Source organism: Rattus norvegicus, chromosome 15 (genome assembly GCF_036323735.1).
Source record: "Rattus norvegicus strain BN/NHsdMcwi chromosome 15, GRCr8, whole genome shotgun sequence".
Lineage (NCBI taxonomy): Eukaryota > Metazoa > Chordata > Mammalia > Rodentia > Muridae > Rattus > Rattus norvegicus.
The window spans coordinates 59692441-59718721 of NC_086033.1; the positions used below are offsets into that span (position 1 = coordinate 59692441).

Genomic DNA, 26281 nt, shown 5'->3' on the forward strand with positions numbered 1-26281 from the left:
ACCTTTCAGTTCTATTCTCTCATTAGCTATCAAACATACATTTGTCTTTCTGCTCTAAGCACCAATAATAAAGCAAGACAGTGACGCTTCTGGGTGGCCAGTTGCCAAGCAGAAGGGGTCTGCTGTAGGACATCATCTGGATGGGTACACACCACATAATTTTACAGCAGAAGTCCTATCATAACGCCCCGATCACCACCACCAGCCCCGCCACACACTCACATCAGAATTTTTCTGGAACCTTAAAAACAAAACTAAACAAGCCGAGGATGCCAGAACATATTTCAAGACCTACATACAGAATTAGTCTTGTAAGTCTGGTGTTTGCTTGTTTTTAACATTTCGACGTAGCTGGATCACTGGAAGCTGTGCTTAGGGCAGGCATTTAATCCGTCATGTTTTGAATGTTTAGTCAGTCACTTAGCAAGGCTAGCAGGCTATCGGCTCTGCTTTGCCCTCAGCTTGCTTCTCCAGTTCTGTTGGGTTTTTTGTTTTCTTCTGATTTCACCTTCCACTTCCTCTAACAGCCAAACAGCAGTCACAGCTAACAAACAGAACGATTCTTCTTCAGTTCCACAGATTTTCGTTTTTGTCCTAATCTATGGGGACTCAAGGTAATATGTCCCCAGTCTCCAGCTTCGGACAGTGACCTCAAATCAGGGACACACCACCCGTTAAGCAGCTCCTAAAGTATTTCCGGGATTCTGGTTATTTTGCACCAGCTCAGAAGCCGCCCCAAGGCTCATCTTAATGATCCTTGGTGCTCTCTGCGGTGGCTATGAAGCCCTGAGCCCACTCATTCGCAGGGAGCTCAGTTCTTCAGCTTTGCTGAAGGCAGGCTCAGGCTAGAAAGTCAGAGGGCGCCTGGGTAGAGAATGAATGAGGAAGTTCTCTGTGGGCCCTGAACCCAGCCGGTGGTTAAAGAGAAATCGAAACTCAGCTGTTAAAACCGCTCTCCTTGTTCTTCAGAACCCTTTCCTCGAGCCTCCTAGAAGCCCTTACCAGCATTCATCCCTCAAAGGCTGCGGCCAGGACCCCACGGACTGTGGACCATGTACCCCCGCAGTAGGGTGGTGGGCCCAGGCTTGGGCACTTCCTCCAGCTCTCGGGACCACGCTGGAGCAGGGCAGCATGGGGAGCTGGACCTGCAGCAAAACCAGAGACAGAATTTGGAGGTGGCAGAGCCCAAGGGCCCTAAGTTGGAGAGGCAGGGGCATGGTGACCAGAGGAGGTACGTATTTGCAAGTTGCTTTGGAAACAGGAAGTCCTGGCTCCAAACATAATCAGGGGCCGGGTACTTTTCTGGGCTTTGGAGTTTGAAATCACAGAGGCTTAATAACAGGGATTTTGAAAGAGTTATATATCATTTGCCTCTTTAAAATCACTAGGAGTTGATTTATTATGCCTCACACCTGCCAGTTTGCAGCCCTTTATAGCCTGTTCTCACCCCCACTCCACCGATTCTTATGACTGGCTCCAGGATTAAAAGACAGATGTATGCAACCTGGCCTTTTTATTCTTTATGAAAGCTTTTCTTAATTGGGAAAAGGGGGGAGACTCTAAATGGGACCACCATGCCAGAGCAGAAGCAAGAAGGAACGTTATGCAGAGCGTCCAGATAGCCTTCAAGCTACCTGGAAGTTCTCTAATGGTCTAACTTAAAGTTTCCATCCGTACAGCTAGGAGTGAGGCCCGCACACGCTCAAGACCGGAAGGCGGGTTAAGCAGGAACACATAGGAGTCGTTCATTCCTGAGCTGTAGTTTAGGGACTGACGATGGCCTCCCGAAAGCATGTTATGTAGTGTCGGCGACCCTCTCCTTGCACCGGGTGGAATGGGCTCTCTTTTTTTTCACTCGGCACCATGGTTTGAAGTGCTGCCCCTGTGAGTTAGAGCTGTACAAACGGTTTTATTTTTAGTTTCCCGCTTTGCAGCGACTTCCTTGTTGCAGGAAAGAGGAATGCTGGTTGCCCAGGAGAAGTTATGTAACCTTCTAACCAATACACACTAGCACTATTGTTTCTTCCATCCCCCATGCAGTTTCTGAAGGTACCAAGGTTATAATACAGGGCAGTGTAGTTACCCTTAGATGGGGCAGGTGGTCTGGGAATCGATCAGAGACTGTGGAATTTCTCCCGGAAGAACTGGCATCTTGCCGTAATAGAAGTTCATTAACTCCAAGTCACATGTGTACAAGCTGGTCTCACACTTATGAGTAATTAATGATGAAAACTCCTTTCATTAGGAAGAATCTATGTAGACATTAAGCACTTCTCTGTATACTCTATCATTGGTAAGCACTAAGCCACTGTCTCTTTCTGTCCTCTGATTTGATGCTCATTTCTCCAGCATCTTGCTGGACCAAACCCCACAGAAAGGAACTGTTTGCTGCTAGACCATTAGAGAACTTCCTGAAAGAATTCAGTTGCTTCACGTGAGTTCGTAGTAGTCAGCAGGATTAGAGAGTGCTCTCCCTTTTGGCTGTTTAACATCTGGGTGTTTGGACCACTCTGGATTCAGCTTGTATCTTTATCCATTATGCCAACTTTCTCAGTGGCTTCCTTAATTAAACTGGTAGGCAAGGGGGCTTGTGGGAGAGAGAAAAAGCATCTCAGTAAAAGCAACAACGAAAAATTAGGAAGGTGTCTTACTTACCTGGGGGAGAGAATTTAGAGGCTTTGTGTGCGTCTGCATGTGTGTGTGTGTGTGTGTGTGTGTGTGTGTGTGTGTGTGTGTTTGTGATGGAAAATAAGAAAGGATGCTAAGTATCTTAATAGTTCATTTGTGTGGTAAAGGTCACTTTAACCTCATTTGTGGGCAAACTTCTTCCTTTAGTTCATTTGGGCAACGGATCTAATGTGGGGATTACAGTCATGTGCCTAGTGGATGAGTTTAAGTTCTGACTCTATGGGTACTTGCTTTCTGAATAACACGTTTAGCTACGACATGCCTCCATTTTCTCATTACTAAAAGTGACGTAATCACATCCTTTAAGCCAGTATTCAGGAAATGTTGGAAGCTGACAGCCATGACTTCATTTAACAACCCTCTATTGATGATGATGCTATCACCCTCAGATCGAGAAAACATAGGGACTTAAAATACCTTTTTACCAAATAAAATACACAATTTGACATAAGCTAGAGTCCTTTTAAAAGAGGGAACCTTAATTGATAAAACACTCCCACCTGATTGGCCCAGGGCAAGCCTGTGGTGCATTTTCTTGACTGGAGACTAACATGGGAGGCACAGCTCACTGTGAGTTGTGTCACTCCTAGTCCTGCATGCTATGGCAAAGCAAGCCAGGAGAAGAAGCAAGTAAGCAGCACTCCTTCATGGTTCCTGATCAGCTTCTGCTTCTGGGTTCTAGCCTTGAGCCCCTGCCCTGACTTCCTTTGGTGATAGAGTATGACTTGAGAGTTGTAAGATGAAATGTGCCCTTTCCTTCCTGAGCTGCTTTTGGTTACGGTGTTTTATCACAGCACTAGAAAGCTAAGGCAGAAATTGGTACCAGGCCGTGGAGTTTTGCCATGGGAGACCTGACCCTCTGTTTTTGGGAGGATTGTGGAAGGACTTTGGAATCCAGAGCTTAGTGAATAGTTGTGGGCACTTAGGAGGTAATGCTGAGAGCAGCACAGATGAAGGAAGCCTGACTCTGAGGTATCAGAGGGAAGCTTAAGAGTCCTTTAAAGACATTAGCAAGACCATTTGAAATTTTGAATTATAAACTACCAAAATGAAACCTTTGCTTTGCTGGGACTGAAGAATCATCCGTGATGAAAGAGACCAGCATCCCACAGGTGAAATCCTCTGGGAAACATCTTGGCAGAGTCAACCTAGAAGCTGTGGTCCAGAGGTGGCCAAGGCTGTTCCTTGTACTTGCAGCCAGACCTGGCAATATGGTACTTTGGAGTCATGAAGGGGCCGTTGAGAGAGGCTAAGGCACAGTAGTAGGTGGCAGGGTTAGGGTCCCTGAAGAGAGCCCAGCAGAGGCTGTTGGGGAAGGTGCAGCCCAGTTTCAATGGGTCCCCAAGCATTTTGGAGAAGCCAGTGTCATAGGATGACTGCCAAGGACAGCAGCAGCTGTGAAGGATGAGTCCAAGAGTGGAGCTAACTGGCCAGACCCTTGGAGTCTGGAGGGTTGTGAGTGGGGCCTCAGAAGCCATTGGACTTTGGGTTTGCTTTGATTTGATTGTGACTGGGCCCTGATTCTTCCTTCTTAGATCTAAGAAATTGTATAATTTTTCTTTTTTCTTTTATTTCGCAGGAATCTACATCTAACAGACTTTGGACTTTTATAGAGATTTTGGAATTTTAAAGAGACATTTGAGTTTTACAAAGACTGGGATTGTAGAGAGACTTTGGTGTTTCAGAGAGACTTTAGATATTTTAGAGAGACTGGGCATTTTAGAGTCTAAAGTGCTTGAATTTGTAATGCTTGTGGGACTTTTAAAGTTTAGAATATGTTTTATGTTGTGATATTGATATTAATGGCATCTTGGGGATAAGAAGAAAGGCTTTGGCGTAACATTGATGTGTTTGCATATAAAGTTGACAGGAAGTCAATGTGTGGGGAGTTCTGTGTCAACCTGACAGAAAATAGAGTCATTTGGGAAGAGCAACCTCAAATGAGAAAATGCCCCTAACAGGTTGGCCTGTGGGCAAGCCTGTGGCACAATTTCTTGATTGATGTTCAATGTGGGAAGGACCAGGCCACTGTGGGTGCTGTCACCCCTGGGCTGGTGGTTTTGCATGCTATAAGAGAAGAGGCTGGGCAAGCCATGGGGCCTTTTGCTTCAGTTTCCCGACTCCATGTTCCTTCCTAGAACTCCTGCCCACCATGTCCTTTGATGATGGACTATGACAAGGAAATATCATTAAAATAGCTGCTGTTCCCCACACTCCTCACATTCCTTTTGGTCATGGTCTTTATTAGAGCAATAGAAAAGTAACTAAGACAACAAGTAAAAAAAAAAATCTATGAAATTCTTTAAAATCAGTGATTCTTACTCTGTGACAGACTGCCAGGTAGGGTGACTTTTTTTTCCCAACTGCATTTGGATTTCAGTTATTGCAAGCATTTTCATATTGGTTTTGATAGTTATTTTTACGTGATGCTATGTACCTTGTCCCCAACTATTATAAACTATTCACACAGATTTAAAGAGAAACCAAAGGCGTGTATAAACTTGTAATCCAAAGCAATCTTTTGTCCTCTCTTTTATTATTCTGCCTGCTTCTAAGCAAATTTTACCCATATCTATATGGATCTGAGAGGTACAAGTTTCCAGCCTAATGATATCCAATTGTGGGCCGTAGGCTCTTGTCTGTGTTCGTGATAAAAACCTGATGCTGTTTAAGGAAAAGTAAAAAGACATTCTGAAAATGGACCTATCACGTAGAATTTTACCCTACAGCAGTTAACTTTAATATAATTTATACCCAAATTTGGCTTACCACAACACATTTGTGGCCTGCTGTATATGGAGTACTAAAGAGATTTGAAGGTTGAGTAGCAGTAACAGCAGATACTTATGAAGCACTTACTGTGTTAACACAGTAAAATCACACATACTAACAACCCGACAGTCACGCAGGGTCTCTAGCCCTGGATATTTTTAAAATACTGGAACAATTATCTACTTAGCAAACTTCATAAGATTTTTTAAATCTATTTGATGGGACAGATACTTCTGTAATAATTACACAAATAAATCTTTATGTGTGCTATAAAGGAAAGCCAGTGTCTGAACTGGTTTCCAGGGCAGGAAAGTATTTCCTAAGATAGGATATTTACACACACTGAGACCTACAGGAGAATGAGCTGTGTGTGTGTATGTGTTTGCTTTGTAGGTTGTGATGATGAGATTGCCAACTTGACAGGACTTGAAATTATTTAAGAGACAAGCCTGCAGTTAGACCTGGGGAGGATTATTCAGATTAGATTAGCCTCTGGGCATGCCTGTGGATAATTATTTTGATTAGGTTAATTGAGGAGTGAAGACTCACCCTAAAGGAGGGCAGCATCATACTCTGGCCTTGGGTAGAGGGTTGCATAAAGAGGAGGAAGGTAGTTGAGTCCAGTCAGTATTCACTACCTTTTCTTCCTGACTGAATGCAATGATATCCACTGTCCTCACTGCCTTGAATTCCCTGCTGTAATGGACTTCACTCTTGAACTGGGAGCTGAAATAAAACTGTGGTGGTTTGAATGAAAATGGCCCTCATAGATTCCTATGTTTGAATGCTTATTTCCAGTCTATGGAACTGTTTGGAAAGGATAGGGAGGTGTGGCCTTATTGGAGGAGGTGTATCACTATGGGTGGGCTTTGTGGTATAAAAGTTCCATACTATTTCAGTTAGCCTCTGCCTTGCCTCATGGTTGCTACCTCATAGTAGCTCTCAGCTACTGCTTCAGTGCTGCACCTGCCTGCCTGCTGCCACGCTCCCTGCCCTGCCATGGAGGTCTGGGACTTTACTCATCTCTGCCCTGAGATTCTCAAATGTTTGCTTTTATATATTGCCTTGGTTGTGGTGTTTTGTCATGACAATAGAAATGTAACTAACACTAATACTTTCTTTCTTGAGTTATTTTTGTCATGTTATCCTGTCACAGTGGCAGAAAATAAACAACAAAATTTGAAGTTTTCTCTCTCTCTCTCTCTCTCTCTCTCTCTCTCTCTCATGTTTCTTTTCTTATTTTTTCCTTGTTTGCTTGCTTGTTCTGGCTTTTAGAGACAGAATCTTTCCAGGTAGCCTACAATACCCTGAACTCATTATGTAGCCCACACTGGCTTTGAACATGTGATCACTTTGCCTCAGCTAGATTACAGGCATGCTCCACTGCCCCCAGCTTTCAAGCAACACATTGGTAGTTATTAGAGCCTATAAAAACCAATTTACTATTTCCTCTCCACTACAGTGCTCCAGATTTCAATTTCCTGTCTCCCTATGATTAAAAGAGAATAAGTTTTTTTGCCAGTAAATACTAAATGGCATGAAAGCATTGGGCTTATTCTTCCTGGAGATGGAGAACTGGATAGTGCAGAAGTTTCTATTAACGTTATGAAATAATACTACCCTGGAAGAGCTCAACGATTGTCTTAATGAGCAATCTTCCCAATGGCTCAGTATGGATGGTTATTCTTTAGGGGATTATTTAACTCAACTCCTAGACAAGGCCCATAAGCAGTTAGAAAGTTTGTAACATAATAGTATTTAACTCTTAATGACAACAATGCAGTTCAACGAGCTGGTAGATACCTCAACTACTACCAGAGTCTAATAGCAAACTAATTAGTTGAGCTCTGCTTACACAGCTTACCCTTGGAATGATAAATGTGCTCGAGCATTGTAATATTATAGTAGCACAATGCGGATTAGCTATAGCCTCAAATAAGTGGAGTACCCCTCAAAATAATTGCAAAAACAGAAAAGAGAAGCACCAAGAGAGCAATCAGCTGGGTTGTCCATGTGTACTAGAAAAGTCCTCTACCCCTACAAGTCAGTGGGACTCTTCTAGTATATGTGAAGCCCTAAGGCCAAGCCAATATCACCAGGAAAACAAAACAAATTGGAAAAAAAGTACTTCACATGACAAACTATGCATTTAGAGACATGAACATTATTGAATTTTATCCTCAAAATAAATACTTTACCACCTGACAGATGAGGAAAGTAAGTCTTGGAAGAATAAATGAATTTCCCAAGTTTCCATTGCTCTTCTTACTCAGTAGCTAGAACTCAAACCTAGGAGTTTCTACCAAGGTAGAAGCTACTAAGGGGCCAGGGGAGGAAGTAACCTCAAAACTACCTGTTTATTTATTGTTTTGTGTCCACATTAAGGAAAATTCAGTAGGTCAAAGAAGCAGTAATGTGGTGCTCACAGCTTTTCAGGGAGAAACAATTTCTTTAGCCACCTCAGCCTTGGTTCATGGTAGAGACATCTCTACAAAAGTCAGATTAACAAGAGAAAAAAGTATTTAGTAAGTTATGTTTGACACAGGAGCCTTTAGAAATGATAACACAAAGATAAAGGGAAATATATATATATATATATATATATGTATATGTGTGTGTGTGTGTGTGTGTGTGTGTGTGTGTGTGTAACTTTTCTCCTTATCATGAAAATTGCTTGACCAAAGCAACTTAAGGGAGGAAGGATTAACCTTGGCTCCTAGTTTCAAAAGGTACAGTTCCTCATGGTGGGACAATTTCATGGTAGGTGGAGTTTATGATGAAGGCTTGTGACAATGTGACTGCAGAGAGGACAAAAACCAAAACAAAAAAACAAACAAACAAAAAACAACAGCAAAACTGGAATCAGAACAGAAGTATCCATAATTTTCAAAGGTTTGCCACAAGAACCCTATTGCTACCAGTCAGGCCTCATCTCTTAAAGACTTTACACACTTTAAAAACAGTGTCACAAGTGGGTAGAGAGATGGCACAGCAGTCTAGGGCACTTGTTCCCCTTGGAGAGGACCTGGCTTCAGTTATCATCAGTATCTACATCATGGCTTATAACCATCAGTTACAACAGTTCCAAGGGATCTCATATCCTCTTCTGACCTCCAAGGGCATCAGACATTCATGTGGTGCACATACTTATATAAAGGCAACATGCCCATAAAATGAAAATTAAACATCTAAAATAAAAATTAAAATACTGCCACAAGCTGGACACCAAGTGCCCAAAGCATGTCCCTGTAAAAGACATTTTGTAGATAATCACACACCTTATTTTTTATCCATACATTTGAGAAAGGATGAAGAGTTTGCAGCTATGTGATTGGTTGGAAAAGGTTAGGAACTAATAATCCACTAAACAAAAGAGGCCTTTTCACTTAGCTTCTTCATGTTACAGAAGTCCATCGTGGTCTGTTTTTAGGGGTGGGGAAAGAAATGCCAAGGTGCCAATACTTTGGAAAAATGTGCCCTGAATCCTATCACCATTTCTAAGTTACTTTTTAAATGACTTAGATAAGTGTGTGTGTGTGTGTGTGTGTGTGTGTGTGTGTGTGTGTGTGTGTGAGAGAGAGAGAGAGAGAGAGAGAGAGAGAGAGAGAGAGAATCTCCTTTTCTGTGGTGTTTTCTACAGATGCTATACAGATTTGTCACCTCCTGTTAGAGTAGCTTATTGTCATTGTCTCTAAGCAACCTCAAGTACATGGTGATTTTTGATCGAAGCCTACATTGAACGATTTGTTTGATGCTATGACCTAGATCATGTATGCAAGCTTAGATTTTTCCCAACCCACTTTATTTAGGGTTCTTAAATGCTTCAACCTCCCTTCCAGCCCACTGAGCAGAGGTAGAGGAGGAAGAAGATTTATAGGACAAGGGGGTTGTAGACTGCTTAGAAGTAATTCTTCAGGGCAATTCTACTCTTCATTGTGAGGATACCAGCATCCAGTCCAATAGCAAACACTAAACTTCAATTGGCACAATCCAACAGAAACTGCAAGGCTCCACCAAATCAGCACAAGGCAGTGGAAGTGGCCAGAACCAGCCATAATACCACAAATTCTTTGGCTTGTTGCTCTCTACAAACTCAAGACAAATGAAGACCAGGAAACACCAGTGAAGGACAGAAAAGTGTTTCATGGTGTTGCAATGCAAGAGCGACCTTTCTCTGTCTGTGGGGTTCTATTTATGTTCTTTCTAAACATCATGTGCACTTTCAAGTGTCTGTTTCAGTAGTACATCTCATGGCCTCTTACAAGATAGCTTCCAGGGAAATATCACTGGACCCAACCAAGTTTTTAAAGAAACCACACTTCCACTTCATCAGCATGTATGAAGATATATACAACAGAAAAGAAATTTCACAAAATAATTCTCACTACGTGTGATGCACTGACATTTTCTATTCTTTTGTGTGTGTGTGTGATACATACATGTGAGTTTGCACGTGCATGTATATACATGAGGTAGCCAGAGTAGAGGACATTGGGTGTGTTTCTCTATCACTCCTATCTGAGGTAGGGTCTCTCACTGAATTACAAGTTCACATTTTTAAAATTAATTTTATTCTTATTCTTATTCTTATTATTTTTTTGCCTAGGCAAGGTAGCCAATGAGCTCTCTGGACTTGCCCATCTCTGTCTCCTCAGTACTAGGATCACAAACATACAGGGCAGCTATGCCTAGCTTTTTACATATGTGTTGGGGATTTGAACAAAGGTCTGTCCTCATGATGGCAGAGTAACTGCTCTTACCCATTAAGTAATCACTCCAGTCTCCATTTTCTATTCTAGTCCATTAAAAATAAAATCATTGCATGATTTCGTAAAGCATTAGTGGGTTACCACCTGCAGTCTGAGAATCTCAGCTCAGTGCACAGGAGTTTGTTAGAGTGGATGGAAAGAAAGACATTTTAGTTTTTAGTTTGACAAGATCAAATTTACCTTCCTGTGTATAGAGGAGGGTATAAATTACAGTCCTGTTAGAATGAATTTTAAACTTTGTTTTTTTTGTGCTAGCCCCTGTTCCTTGATGTGGTATGCATTTGTGATCTGCCAAGTCTCGGGGAGCGATTTTTTTGTTCGAATACAGTATCATCAAAAATGTATGGACATTTTTCAAAAAGCCTTTGACAGCTGCAACAGTGAAACAATAAATCAACAGGATGATGAGAGCCCAAAGAACGCATAATACCTATAATAATCAGTAGAAGTGTTACAGAAATGAGAAAAAAATGAAACTTAGCTCAATTACACAGTAAGGTGACTCACTTCAGTCAGGAGAGTGCCGTGAGGTTATGGATATTGTTAAGGTTAATTGCGTCTATTCAGAATGTATTTGAATCTGAGACAAAAGCTTGGGAGAAAAAAGTAATCCAAAGGAACAGACTGCTTCAGAAGGTTTGTTCTTTATCAGAAAATCAGCCATGACAGCCCCTGTGTTCTGTAATGTTTGTAGTTTTCCCTCCAGATGTGAAGATTAAAAAACAATCTATTAAAGTAATGTAGAAAAATTCAAGATATTTTCCATCATTAAAATCCAAGGGGTAGGGCAAGGTGTCGTGGCACATATCTTAGCATTTAAAACACTGAGGCAGGGGGATCATTAGTTAAAGTTCAGTTTGGACAACATCAGTAGGAAGACATCTTGAAAAGAAAGGAAGGAAGGAAGGAAGGAAGGAAGGAAGGAAGGAAGGAAGGCAGACCAATTGTGCCCTTTAGTTCCACTGTTAAGTGATGGTGATGAATCCTTTTTCTTTTTAATTTTTTTGCCTTTTTTTTGAAATACGGTTTTATATAGTTCAGGCTGTCTTTGAACTCAGAATCCTCCCGCCTCTGCCTCTCAAGCACTGGTATTAATCCTTTTCATAATAATCACCACTTCCTCTAGACCATGAGACATTCTATAAGGCAATATGCTCAGACTTCAAGGAAATTGTCCTAGATTAACAGTCTGCAAACTGTTTGTGACTGACTCCAGGATAAGGTGAAAACAGGAATTAATGAAAAGAATTGAAATGTGAACATAATTAGGTGAATTCCTTGGGTATGGTGATGCTTTTACATTTGAGTAGGATAATGTCTCCCCCACTCCCCGGAGGCACATGCTAGAGTGTTTAGGGATTCTATACCACGTGGTTTGGAGAGAGAAGTAACTGTGTAAGGCATTCAGAACTGATGACTACAAGCAGAGAGTGATGGTCGCTGTCTTATTGACGTGGCCTTATCTGTTTATGTGCACTGTGGGGATGGAACCCGGGCCCAGTATATCCTGGACAAACATTTTACCCCTGAATTGAGTACCCACCCCAGCTCAAGGCTTATTAGGATTTCCAAATAAAAAATTGAGGAAGAGCACATCCTAAAGCTTGTTTTGTTTCTCTGCTGCTTTTTCCCTTTTCTCTTTGGAACCCAGAGGACTTAAAGGAAGATTTTTCACAGAGCTATGTACTCACGGCTTTGCAGTTTATTATAGGTCTATTTTATTTCAATAAATTAAGGAGCGGAGCCTGGGCTCAGGACCATGTTGCCGCTTGCACGGTAACACCATTTACTAATCTTTAAAGGTATTTTCCTCATACACCATTTTGTATCATGCAACGGGTCTTAGTCCTTCTGGGACACATGGAAAAGAACCGAGAAACTGTGGCATAGATATTAGAGTGAAGAACCAGAAGCAGGGGAATGAAAAGAATTTAGATAAACCATGTCTATGAAAAAAAGATACAGAAAGGGATTAATTCACAGCATGAGAAGGAGATGGACTAGTGATGGGTGAAGGTCTAGTACTGAAAACAGCCATCGTATTTATCATATATATCAATGATTCTGTCTGCAAAACAGACCCTTCACATGGGCATTCTAAAAAAGTTTTGTTTAGGTTTTTCCTACAAGATATGCCTGAAGGCAGCAAACTGAGGCTGGTACAAAAACTTCGCAATTATGGTAGAACAGTGCTGCTCTTTTTTAACTTTAAAATTTTTATATATGTGTATGTGTGCATGTATGTATACCACATGTGTGTGGGCACCCGTGAAAGACAGAAGAGGACACCAGATCTCCCGGAGCTGCAGTTACAGGCAGTTGGGAGCCATGGCATGTGGGTGCTGAGAACCGAACTCAGATCCTTAGCAAGAGGAGAGAACAGTTGTAACAACCTAGCCACAACCTAGTAACAACCTAGTCTGTCTCCAGCTTCTGTTACTTTCCAATATTATTTTTCTTAAATTAAATTTACTATTGTTGTACCGTGGCGTGTGTTCGGAGGTCAGGAATACTTTTGGTAGTTTTCTTTTTCCACTTGGATTATAGGAACCAAACGCAGGTAGTCTTATGTGGCAAACATGTTTTTACCTGCTCGGCCATCTTTTTTGGACCCTGAAATTATCTGAAGCATTTTCTACCTATGAAGTGGATAATCGTTCCCATTTTTAAAATGGAAAAAAAAATGGAGCAACGAAGTAGTTTGCTCAAAGTTGTTAGTTAGGGAGTAGTGGTTTGAGGCTGGACCCAGGAGGATTGGTTCTACGTCAACAGTAATGTGGTAGCTTTGTAGTTAGAGGGCAAGCGGACTGTTGATCCATTCGAGCATCAGCTGTAACCCCAACCCTTTCAGGAAGGGAAATGCAATCCAAAGCTTAACCATCCCATCTCCAGTTAAAGTCTTCTCAGTACCAATATGTCAACGCCCCAGTCAGCCATGCGGCAGCAATTAGCTATAAGCTTATAGCCTTTAGGCAGGCACTCTGATAGGAGGAAGTGAAGATGCCACCAGGGGAGGGGCCAGCATCTCTTGTAGTTTGAAAACGGGAGAATGAGGTGGAAGGATGAAGACTGATCATATGATCTAGCGCGACGCGTCTGTGGCTCTTTGGAAATTTGAGTGAGGGAGCCGATCCATGGAAGGAACTCTAAATGGGGTCAAGTTCTTGAGCCCGAGTGATTATTGTAGAGGTCGGTTAGGGTCTGCTAGACACTGCTCTGTGCAAACCTTCGTTTGGTACAAACTACAGGACTTTTGATAAGAGGGAATGTTTGAGAGAAATGAAATAGCCTGAGGGTATTAGGACATGCTATGGAGCCATTTGAGTATTAAGCATGAAATGTTTATAAATGTTCTCTGCTTAACAGAGAGGCCATTTAAAATGGAAAATAAGATCAAAATTGTACTTTAAATATGATTTCCAGCTGTGTAGAGAGCACATCTGGGTGTGCTGATACACACCTGTAATCCTAGTACTTGGGAATTTGAGGCAGGAAGAGGGTGGTGGGTTTGAGACCAGCCTGAATGGCTAGGTAAGTATGAAGCTGGGCTGGGACACAATGAGATTTTTGCCTCACATGAAAGGAACAAAAAGGAGAGAGCATAGACTGAATAGAATTTCAGCCAAATAAAACGTAACTGTAATCTCTGAGAAGTGGGGTTTGAGTAACTTTTAAATGCTACTTTCTACATTGCCTTGTATATGACTTTAAAAACTAAAAGTAAGAATTTCACTCAGGTACCCTTTGCATGGACTGAGATATATGTCACTAGCTGTGAGGATTCTGGTTTTATGTGCTAGAGGTAACATGTAAGGAGTCTTAGTTTAGTTGGGTGAAAATCAAACGGAGAAATGGCATGGCCTATTTGACGGGTAAAAGCTGTAGGCAGCTGGGGGCAGCTGCTGGTCTGCTCTGCTGACTTAATCTTTAGAAGGCAGCCTTTGCCCAGCAGCTTGCTCTCTTTAAACTTTTACTTTAGATTCTTATTTTCTGTATTTCTGTCATTGTTTTGAGGGGGAAATCTTACTATCTTTCTTAGCTAGTGTTGAAGTCCGAGGCTGAAGTGTTCACCAGCATCCCGAGGACCTGAGAGTTTACTCATACGCTCCTTTGGTCAGCTAAGCTAGCGGCTTCTAGGGATGCCTAACTGGAACCTTGGGACATGTGCATACTCTTTCCAAGATGGCGACCAGACTGCTTACCACCCACGGTAATAATGGTACGGTTAGTTGGGCATGATGTCATATACCTGACACCTGAGCTCTGCAGAAGCTGTAGCCGCAGAGTGGAGAGGCCAGGGTCAGGCTGAGCTGCATCCTGAGACCCTGATTCATACAACAAAGAAAAACCTAACTATTAAATTTCTTAGTTTCAAGCAAACATGCCGGGTGCTCCGCAGCCGGCGCACTGCCTGCCCTCATCGGAACCTGGCGTCCGAGGTGGTGCGAATTCAATAGCTGCTGGCCATGCTGTGGGCTGTGTTCAGAGGAGCGAAGCCTTCTGTCTCTGACCCGGAGCCTCCAGGCTTCTGCCAGTGTCCAGGAAGTAGCCACAGGCTAGTTTATTAGCTTGTAACAGTCACATCAACATCTCACACCTGACGCAAAGTCTGAAAACACAAATTTCTTCTAATTTTTCCTGAGGAAGCAATTTTATACATTTTATAAATTTACCCATCACCTGGTCCCAATCTCAAAAAGGGCGGTTCTCTGTAGTTTTTTTTTTTTTTTTTATGGATATTCTTCGTATCTTTAGTGTTAATTGTTCTCGATAGCTTTCCATTTTTCTATATGTATAGTGTTTGTTGCATATGCTTTTAAGTGAAGCCACGTAACATTTCTTTTCCACACTGTGTAACTGTGCATTCCAGCTGCCTATCTTGCCTCAGTTAAATTAGTAATATGGGCATAAACTATGTATCAAACCATGAATCTCTGGTAGGGTGTGCTTTTCTAGTCTGTGTAAACTGGCCATATCTTATCAAGACACAGATGCCTAGGCCGTGAATTTATGTGCCTGCGTATGTGTATTTTTCTAATGTGCACAGAGGCTTTCTATTCACAGAAAGTCCTGGGCTCTTGCTTTTCTTTATCTAGCACATTCTCCTTCTCCTTTCCAACAGAAGCCAGGATGGGGGTGGGGGTGGGGATACTGTTGAAATAATTTCTGTGAGCCCATCCACACCAGAGTATGGATGCTGGATCAGGGCTCATTGAACGCCACGGGGGTCAAGGGTGATCAAGCCAGCACTATCTTGTTTGGTTTTTGGCTTGAGAACTTAGACTGAAAAGGAACTCTAACAACTTAAAGTGCCTTGAAAACCTTGAGTTATATTGGTTAAAGATGATAGGCCTCATGGTCTGGAGAGATGCCGCAGTGGTTAAGGGCACTGGTGCTCTTCCCCAGGAACCTGTACCTAAGTGGCCGCTCATCTGACTCCCCCTTCTGGTCTTTTCGGGAACTGCACATACACAGTCTACAAGCATACATGCAAACAAAACACCTGTACACAAAATGCAGACAGTGAAAATAAGTAGCTTAGCATCTCCACACTGAAGACCTTAAAACAGAACCAACATGGAGTCCCATGTAACTACTGGGTGCCTTTCTTCCCCCAGATGTTCTCCCCGTTGCTAATTGTGTCTCAGATGAAAGTTTCCTTGAACTATAAAAAAAGCAATCGCTGGGGAAACTGAGGTTCACTTTTGTGCTCCTTAGTCTCGTTAATAAACGAAATTAGAAAAGGACTCAAAAGGAAGCTCGAAGGCAAGGTTTTTAGAGTTTAAGAGAAAAACATGGTATGGGTTAGATGATAATCACGACAGCTGCCAGAGACGGAGGCAAATGCTCATCAGCTGAGGCATGGGCTAGAAATAAAACTTTATTAAAACAGAACAAAGCTCTCTGGAGACTGGACGCGAGTTAGTGAGCTGAGAAAGAGCATCCTGGCATGGGGTGAATGATGTTTTAGATCCTTCCCTCTTGCCTGCTTGTTCATTCAGGGCTTTCCTTCACACAGTTTCTGTTCACTGGCCGCTGCCATGGGGAAGAAGAGCCTCCAGTCTTGCTCTGAAGAGGAGCGTCTTGGCATGCTCATCTTGAGTCGGCCATTTTAATTCCTACTCTCCATTAAAGCACCTAGGCAGGCTTTGCTAGGAGAGTAAACTCCCCGCATCTATTATTCAGTTCGAAGCTGTCTATAAGTCACTCATCTATCCCTTCCTGAATTTCTGCTATCCGGTACATTTCGTTTTTCCAATCAACCCAATGCTGGTCTTAATTAGAAATTTAAATTACACTGGGTACAGTCTGCACACTCCAGGGGATATATGTGTGTAACATCTTTGCCAGCCAATATAGTTTTCACAGCTTGCACACAGCAGGTTTCCATAGACTGCTTATTGACGAGATGCCATGAAAATGGCCCGGAAGTGTACACGGGAGAAGCCCCGGGTAACTGGCCTAGTCCCACAAAGGAAACATGGCTAGCCCATCTTTTTCCTCAAAACATTTTCTTAAGTGTGTGTTGTGTGTGTGTTTGTGTGTGTGTGTGTGTGTGTGTGTGTGTGTGTGTGTGTGCCCCACGCATTCGTATGCCTGTGGAGGCCAAGGGTAGACATATATTCTTCAATTGCTTCTCCAGTTGGAGTTTTGAGAAAGGGCCTGTAGCTGAGTCTGGGTCTCACTGATTGGCTAGGCTGGCTGCCCAGCAAACCTAAGGATCTGTCTGTCTCCACTTCCTTGCGCATTGGGGTTACCTCTCTGGGCTTTTTACACAGGTTCTGGGGATCTGAACTCACATCCTGATGCTAGCCTCCCTCCCTCCTTCTTTAAAAATGGCCTAGAAAAGATCTTTATCTTTGCCTTAGACTTGTTTCCCAGGCCTGTCTCTCTACCTCATGGAAGTGCGTGGTTGGAAATTGGAAACAATTTTACCAACAGATATTTCATTAAATTTCAATGAGATAATTAAGGAAACTCATTTTCAAAAATATATATTTGTTTCGGCAGTTTGCATGTTGCTTCATTAGGAAATGACCAGAATGCTAAGCCAAGGTTACTTGAGCTTGCTGGATCTCCAGCTCCTGAGTCTGCTTGGTCAAGGAGCTGCCATGGAGCTAAGTGGCAAAGGTCTGCTGTGGGTGGGAACTAATTGGTTGAGAACATGAATAAATTATACTTGCTATTCGCGTCAAAAAAAAAAAAAGAGTTCAGAGGGAGGAGATGAATACTTTTGATCTCTCAGGGCCTTGCACTCTGCCACACAATATTAAGAATAAAAAACATGTTCTTTAGGCTTGCGTGCCTCTTCCTCCTGCAAAAAGCAGAGATAAAAACTAAACCACTTGGCTGTGCTTTCGTATAATAGGATGGTTTCGGTTTGGCATTTCCAGCCAATAAAATATTGCTAAGGCATTCTCTCACATAAAATACGTATCACTAGGACCACTGTTAGTGTTAGGCTAAAATACTTTTGATTAAAATCCTTTACTTTCAGGGTTGGCTAGCTATCTCTTCTCTCTTTTCCCATTTACAAGGTGTATGGGTACTGTGCAGCCCTGTTCCAGGACAGTTCCTCAGATGTGGAGCGGGAGAGGGAGAAAGATGTAAATAGTCCTACCAGGTTACGTTGTTTTCCGTGCGATGAATAGTAAGTGTTTTGTTTCTGACCCAGGAGTCTCATGCCTTCTGTGATTGACAGATGCTGCTGTTCTGTCATCAGTCTTAATCAGGTCAGAGACTATAATATACAGTCTTTAATAAACAGATTCCCCCATCCAAAGCTCGTCTATAATTTATATAAGCAGAATGATGGGTTTGGAAAATTCCCTGTGAAATATTCTTAGCAAACTCATTTGCCATGTCTTCCGCGTGGCGTTCTTCGTCCCGCAAGTTTACTGATGTTGGGGGTTCTTTGTGGGCCATGGCGTTCTTCGTCCCGCAAGTTTACTGATGTTGGGGGTTCTTTGTGGGCCTCCTCTGCTTGCATCCCTGAAGACTTACGTCATCCCCCTCTACTTTGTCATTTCGCTCTAGCACCCGTTCCGATCTCCCTGCTGTTGAGCTATGCTGGCTTCTTGAATTGTTCCCAGCTGAAGTATAAGATGGGTGGGGATGGTCGTTACACGTGTTTGACCCCTCTCCCCCACCCTGTAAGTCTCCAGCATAGAGATTCTGTAAGGTTTTGGCTACGTGTTCATATTGTTTGGAAGTATTTCAAGTTACAGGAAGTAGAACCAGCTCTTATTCATCAACACATGAAAGAAAAATAAAACCATACACACAACGGAATCTATGAAGACATAATGAAAACTCAAGGCATTTGCAGGGCGAGAAATCATATCAGCAAATGAAATCCGCCAGGCCCAGAAGGACAAATGCCACATGTTTTTAAGTTGTATGCACACGTGTGTGTGTGTGTGTGTGTGTGTGTGTGTGTGTGTGTGCATGAGCACAAGTGCATGTGTATGTCTGTCTGTTTAGGTCGTAAAACTAGAAAGGAGGTCATGAGAAGTGAAGAAATTTTAAGGGAAGTGGGAAATAGGGAAATGGAATGCATGTAGAAGCAAGAAGAGTGAGTGACTGGGAAAAGGGAGAGAGAAGCCAGTGGAGGAGGACAATGGGTTGTAACAAACTACAGTGACACGTTTGCATGAAAGTACTATGACTTAGTATGCTGAATTAACTAATGAATAAAGGGGGTGGGGTGGAAGTAAAAAAAAGTGGGGGTATAATTTAAGCTTTCTGTGTTAAATTGAAAAAATCAGCTACAGTTAGTTGGTATGGGTTAAAAGCCATGACCTCTGAGTCAGCCCCGTTGTTAATCCAGTGGTCTTTAGCATATAGCTTAACCTCTGTTCGTTTATCAAAAAATTTATCAATCTCTAAACAGTTTTTGTTGTTTGCGTGCGTGTGGATTTGTTTTGTTTTTATTTTCTGTTTTTGAGATAGCATTTCTCTATGTAGCCCTGCTCATCTGGAACTTGTTATAGAGACCGGACTGGACTCAGATTCACAGAGATCAGCTGCCTCTATGTCTCCAGTGCTGGGATTAATGGTGTGCACCACCACACGTGACCTTGGTTGTCTTTTCATCAAAATACTCCAAGACAGTTTCTCGGTGCTTGTGTGTTGCTATAACAAGATACCTAAGGAGGGGAATGCATTTTAAAAAGAGAGACTCATTCGGTTCACAAATTTGGTGGCCCGAAAGTCTCAAGAGGATGGTGTCGGCACCTACACACCCTTGACTGAGGAAGGTAGAAGGAGGAAGCGGGTATGTGCAGAAGATCCGAAGGTAGCTTAGAGTCACAGCAGTACTTAATACTTACCCAAGCCAGTCCTATGATGCCCAACCCACTTCTGTAAGGATGGCATCAATCCATTGCAAGAGCAATGTCCCCATGGCCAATAACATCTCTTAAAGGCCCTACCCACTCTAAACACCAATACAATGGGGATTAAGCTCCAGCATGGGTCTCGGTGTGGACGAACCATGTCGGAAGCACAGAAGCCGTGGCTCTTCTATGGGAGTGGTTCTTTAAGTGTGGCAGCACTCTGTTCATCACTTTTCCTGTTGCTGTCGAGACGAAACTAAAAGAGGAAGGGTTGGTGGGAGGCAGACGGTCACACCGAGTCTGCAGTTGGGAAGCAGAGAGATGAACATTGGCTCTCTGAATACTTTCTTCATTCCCCGTTTTAGTCCATCCACGTTTCTGGGTGGGTGATCCCTCTTTAGTCCACCCTCTGGGGAATGCCCCTGCAGACTGGTCCTGAGGCGCTTGGCCTAGGAGATTTTAAATCCAGTAAAGATGACAATGAAGATTAGCCACTGCAAACATCAACCCCAGAACCTCTTTTTTAAAATGCCTGTTATTGAGCCTCACCCAAGAGCCACTGAATCAGAAACTCTGCCCTTTAACAAGCCTGCCAACAAGCCCTCCAGGTGATTCTGATGTATGGTAAAGGTTAAAAGTTGCTGATGTGAAGCATAGGTAAATCCCCGGCCTAGACTCTGCATCACAGCCCCAGCACTGAGAATGGCACAGCAATTTCACAGTTGGCCTTTAAAGCCAATGCCTTGCGTTTCAGCTCTAAGGCTCCGTAGTCTGGCTCACCATTGCATCCTGCTGAAGTTCGCAGATACTACTCACAGGATTGCAGCACCCCCAGGGCCTATAAAGCAGTGACAATTGAGGAGTGAGAAAGTCTTTCTCGGGGTGATCAAAGACTACGCAATAGATAAGGGATTAATTTCCAGTGGCAGTCTCCTAATTCTGCATTCATAACGTTGGATGAGAGCTAGGCTACCCATGCACCATCTGCTGATGTACGTTAGGTAATTGGGCACCCAGCAGCCCCATTTGCATGCAAAGGTGGTTACACACCTCACATTACAAGTCTAAAATTAAAGTCCAGGATGAAGCTGGCTGAAGGCTCACGGCACGGGGGAAAAAAGAATGAGATAAGAAAAAAATGACTTCGGTTAATCAGCACTTTTGGCCTCTATTGTTCTGTCTTTGCTAATTTGCCTGTAGAAATGGTACATCCCAGGTGGAGGACAGCCTTCTAAGAGTATCTAGGGCTTTTGTTTTAAACATATATTTACAAGCTGGTTTCATTTATCCACAGTGTTTTCTCCCAAACTGTACCCAAATGTATGCTGCGGTCTACTGCTGTGCTATAATTTTGCTTTGCGAAGTATCCGTGCTCTGCTAGGACCACACGCATTGGCTCAAAAAGAGCCACTCTGGCACCGGCTCACAGCCGGGATCTATGACACCGCACTGAATCAGGCAGCCACCGTGTGCCAAGCACCACACCATAGATCTGGAAGACATACCAGTGCAGTCCACCTCTGCCCTTAAAGGTTCACTGTGTTTTGGATATCTCAGTATTCCTGGGAGTGTGGAATATTTCTGCTTACAACAAAAGGGTCCGGGGAGATGGCTCAGTGAGCAAAGTGCTTGCTGTGCACACATGAAAACCTGACTTTGGATTCCCAGCAGCCAGGGGGAAAGTCCAGCATGAACTGGTGTGCGTCTAACCTCAGAGATGCAAGGGAGGGATGGGGGCCCTCTGGTCAGCCATTCTAGTCAAAATAGGACTCCAGCCTCGGAGAGACATCCCATCTCAAAAATAAATAGGGGTTGGGGATTTAGCTCAGTGGTAGAGCGCTTGCCTAGCAACCGCAAGGCCCTGGGTTCGGTCCCCAGCTCCGAAAAAAGAAAAATAAATAAATAAATAAGTAAGTAAGTAAGGTTTTGAGAGACAGAAGGTACTCAGTGTTGGCCTCAGCTCCTTACACACCCATGCACAGAGAAGTGCACACAAGTATTATATATACACACGTTTGGACTGCACCTGCTAAAAGAAAGAACAAAGATAAAAGCGAAAAAAAGAAATTCTTTCTTGATTCCCATGTTCAAAGTGTCCATACTTCCCTGGGCTCCTGATTATTTATGTTCAGCCTGTGTCCTCAGGAAAGCAAGGAGGCTGGGGGATCAAGGCTTGTGAGACTAGTAGGCTGGTCACATGGGTCACAAAGAAGACGTGGCTGCCTGGCAAACAACTTGGACTCTTGTTTGTATGAACGAAGAACACCCAGATGCTACAGTGTTTCTCTTTTTCCCCAAGGTGGGCAAACAAGAGACTTGGGGTTGATTGGCAAGTGCCACCTAGAGTAGAGTTGCCCTACAAGGACAGTCTCCCCAAAACCTGTGCTGGTGGAGATCAGCAGGAACCAGTCACCTGGCCCACTGCTTTGCGTCTTTCAACTAGATTGAAAGGTAGCAGAGAACAGAACAAGCTCCTAAGAAAGGCTGCCTTCAATACCTGTCTAATGGTATCAGAAGGGAGATGGTCTGGTGCCTTTGATTCCTTAGGGAACTGTCATGACGATAACCACTGTTTTCCCTTTGTTCCAGCACAGGCACATACACCCTGATAGCACCGAACGAGACCCGGAGGCAGAAGATACAGAGAAGTATGCACAAGCTTCACCCGACACTCAGAATGCTTCTCCTCTTTATAATGGGTTTTTTAAAAGTATTTTCATTTCCTTATTTATAGAGACTCATGGGATCTTACTGAGGTCTTTTTAAAAAACTTTTAAAATTACGCTCATAAAAATTATTCTATTGCTAGCACTTCTAAATTTGTTTCTTTACGTTCGAAACAGAGCTCGTGGTATGAGTTGACTGTTAAGTTTTGGATTTGTCTTGGGTTTAAACAACTTCACACCTGTTGTTATTGTTTGGATCTTGTCCCTCATATGCCAAGTAAGTTGGCGGTGATATTTTAATGGTGCTGTGAATAGCTCTGAAACAGACTAGCTACCTACCAGAAAGATTATGAGGGAATTTGTACCTTTTAAGAGTGTGTTCCATCCCTCTTTAATGGACTTATTTTGGCCTCTGTATTCTTATCCTTCCGATTATGTCAATCTACCCTCTACCGTCTTACCTTATACAATCTGTATAAGCACTTTTCTTCTAGATCCTTACCCGGAGGGCGGAGAGCACACCTTAAACTTTAGCCATACTCCCTGTACTTAGGGCATGAGTAGCAGGTTTAATTGAGCAATAACAAATGCTTCTTTCTGACAGTGTAGCATAATTTTTAGTTGCAAGGGGAGATAACGTTCACACGGGTCACCAGGACCTTGTGTAACTGTCCACGTCGGCCATGTTTCCAACTCTGGGATTCTGGGCTCTCTCTTCTTAGGTTATTGGTAGGGAATTCAGTGGCTCATGAGGCCATCATGGCATAGCCAGGAAAGTAGTTGTCCAAAGGGACCACACTGGACAAGCAGCAACCTGGGTGTTCCAGTGACTCAGTCTAGCAAGTGACAGTGGTCTTCAGTGACTGTGGGAACTGCAGACATTTACCCAACAGAACCCCAAGGTTCCAGCCTCTTGCAGGCTTCAAGTTCAAATGTCTAACAGGGACTAAACTGGGAGATTAGGTTATGTTCCAGAGCAACAGAACTAAGTCTCCCAGGCGCCCCCTGCTGTCTCAAGCACTGAATATTTGGGAATGAAGAACACCAAGACCCAGGGCAGAGCCTCCCTCCTCAGAGCTTCAGCCAGCTTGAGTAACATTAAAAGTAAAACAAATCTAGCCATTAGAATTCTTTGAAGATGTATGTTTGCCCAGATCTTATTGACATATGAATATTCTAGTTTTTGTACACATTTGCTATAGAAAAGCTTTCGAAATAATTCATGAGATTTTAAGAATGTCCCTGTTGGCAGGGGGAGGGAGGAGTATATTTTTTTTTGTGTGTGTTAGTAGGAATTTAGCTGTTGTTTAAATTTGTACCTTCTGTGAGGACACTTAAGAGCTGTGAGGGGTGGGTTCCACATTACTGGGGGAGGTGGGAGGGCTGGGAGGTATCAGCTTTTCATGGTCATTGTTTCCCCAGTCTTGTTCTGGAAAACTCATTAAGTGCTGTCTGCTGGGTGTTTTAAGGTGTGGAATGACCAGGTTTCTTTTCAAATGCTAACAATCGATGACTTGCTATTTCTCACCTGGCTAGTTGCTGAGCAAGAACTGGCGGACTTGGAGAGGTGGAAGCAACAGAACAAGGCAAAACCAGTCCACTTGGTTCCGCAAAGGCTGGGTGAGTAGCAAACGGAAAGCCAGAGTGGGTAGGCAGGGACCTTGGCAGATCCTGCCAAGACCGGCTGGGTCTGCCTTCCTTCACACAGGAAGGCTTGGTTTATGGTAGTTCTGCTGGAGATGGAATTCATCTGACAGGAAACATTCAAATGTGCAGGTAGATTGCTGTCTCTGGCTTCATGTAAGGAGCAAATGCATCTGCACAGTTGCGTGGGAATAGAGTGATGGCTTAATTGGCAAATAATTTAGAGCCTCTTAGATGATCAGCTCTGAAGAGAGCTTACCTGGGGCGCTGCATATGCCCAGTCACAGCACTAGTCAGGATGCAAGGGAAAAGCCATCACAGCACATCCATCCTGGCAGTTAGATGCTAATGTGATGAAACTGAAGGGTGAGTCGATTCAGAACGCAGAATGAGAGCGAGCTGGGGACCCAGGTGTGAGTATAAAGATGATGCCTCTTGGGTTTTCATGCTAGGGCTGGGGGGGGGGGTTACATTTGAGTTGGCAGAGCAGACACTCCCATGGTGATGGGCTGTTTAGGTCTCCTGTGTGGGGTTTCAGGCCTTTAGAGGGGCCCCAGCCCCCAATGGGAGTCATTTACTCTGCCTTGCCTTCTCTTCACAGCCAGCCGCAGCTTAGTGCATAGAGGCGTGGCACAGTTCCAGGTACTACAAAGATACCTTGAGGTAGAAGCCACCTACTGCCACAAAAGCCTTAGAGATATAAGGAGGGGGGTGAATGTGGAAATCTCTTAATGAATGAAAGATATAGAACTATAAACGTAACTCCACACATTTCACCTTTAGCCGAGTGAACCAGACTTGAGGATAACAATCCAAACCTGTCCTCCTTAACAGGTCCTCTCAAGTGCTCTCCCATGCTCTTGAGGTGGAGTAAGAAATTGCAGGATTATGTTTTCCTCCTTTGTTATTTGAGACAGTTTCATTCCAGTAATTAGCGCTCAGTCCTAGGTACAGGCCAGACTCCAGGATGACTTTAGATCTGTATTCTTTTATGACATCCTCGTTAGAACTGCAGACAACAGTTCTCTTCCAACTCAGGAAGACAGGCCGTCCATGAGGCAGCCACTTCCTTTTCAGGGATGAGGTCTTGCTGTCCTTAACCCAGCTCTATGACAGCCTCAAGCACGGGTCCTGAGGACCCATCGGCCACAGACTGGTGCGCCTTTAGGCTCAGATATCCTCAGGTTCTCCTGTGCTCCTAGGAATGTGTGTTGAGGGTGATTTTCACTGAAGTTTTCTATCATTCCAGTGAGAAGTCTTTCTTTCCCAAACACAATCATGTTGCTGTAAAATCATAAAAAAACAAACAAAAAAACAAAAAAACAAAAAACAAAACAAACAAACAACAACAAAAAAAACCCCACTGTCTTTTATCTCCCACTAGGTCTGACACCTCGGTGCCCCAAGATATCTGGTAGACATCTTCTTCTCAGTCAGCAAAGCCTCTCACTCACTCTGCTCCATCCCATATCACACTGGCTTCTCTCTGAGCCTGGCAGCAATCTCTGTACCCATCTAATTCCCAAGGCAGGCTTCACCATGCCAGAAACACACATCCCTACTTCGTGGTGGCCCAGTGTCTCTAGCAGCCATACACTCTCTTAAATTTAAATCACTACATGAAAGAATACACAACACAATAACCTCCAATCCAATTGATAAGATAGAATTGCCCACCTAAATATACAAAGCCCTGTACACATCCGTCCCTTAAGAATGTTCATAACAACCTGTAATACACAGAGTGGAATCTTAACATCAGCCTTCACGTTCTCTCTGTGGCTTCCTCCTCTTCATTTCAGTCTCCTCCTCTTCCTTCAAACTTTTCTCCCGCCCACCCTTCCTTCTCATCCAATGACAGGCCTCATTCTGTCTTGTACCTGCCCTCACCTGTATGACAGCCTACACAATCACAGAGGAGTTGGAACTTAGAAAGACAATCCTGCGTCAGCATTCAGCCTCCCTCACGAAACCTTTTTGATAAGCTGGCGAGAGTTTCCAAAGCAGACTCTGCAAACCTGTTTTTCAGTTTTTCCTCTGGATCTTTCTATGTGGGCCAGATGCCATTTTACTTTGGAATCTGGAGAAGCTGGTACCTATTGATTTGTAGCCTTCTCAGAAAAAACAAGCAACAGTTCAGATTTTTTCCTGTCTGTTACATGAAGTATTTAGAAATAGCTAGGCATGTGTCTTTGTTGGGGAACAGGTGGTCTGAAAAAGCAATTATAAAATGTAATAGATCTTAAAGTGAGTTTTGAAAAATTAAAAAAAATCATTTGGCTTCCTTCACTTTTAAACTATTAATTCCTCACCTGTGTCTCTATCACTTAAAACTTTGGAATGAGTGAGAGTAGCTGTAATTCTTCCTGCTTCTTTCCCATCATCCCTGACAGTAACAGAAGGG

At 43.2% G+C, this 26281-nt stretch overlaps 1 protein-coding gene across 2 annotated transcripts in view; it reads left to right on the top strand.

Moving 5' to 3' along the window:
- The first annotated feature begins 271 nt into the window (after nucleotides 1-271).
- Nucleotides 272-26281, top strand: part of Epsti1 (epithelial stromal interaction 1) — a 98665-nt gene continuing 72655 nt past the window's right edge. Inside the window, exons 1-3 of one of the 2 annotated variants that reach the window (XM_039093594.2) lie at nucleotides 272-1231; nucleotides 22157-22215; nucleotides 23770-23853. In XM_039093594.2, coding sequence (XP_038949522.1) covers nucleotides 1053-1231; nucleotides 22157-22215; nucleotides 23770-23853 — 322 coding nt within the window. In that variant the 5' untranslated portion in view covers nucleotides 272-1052. The remainder of the gene's footprint in view (nucleotides 1232-22156; nucleotides 22216-23769; nucleotides 23854-26281) is intronic. The other variant, NM_001044257.1, reaches the window with a different exon arrangement.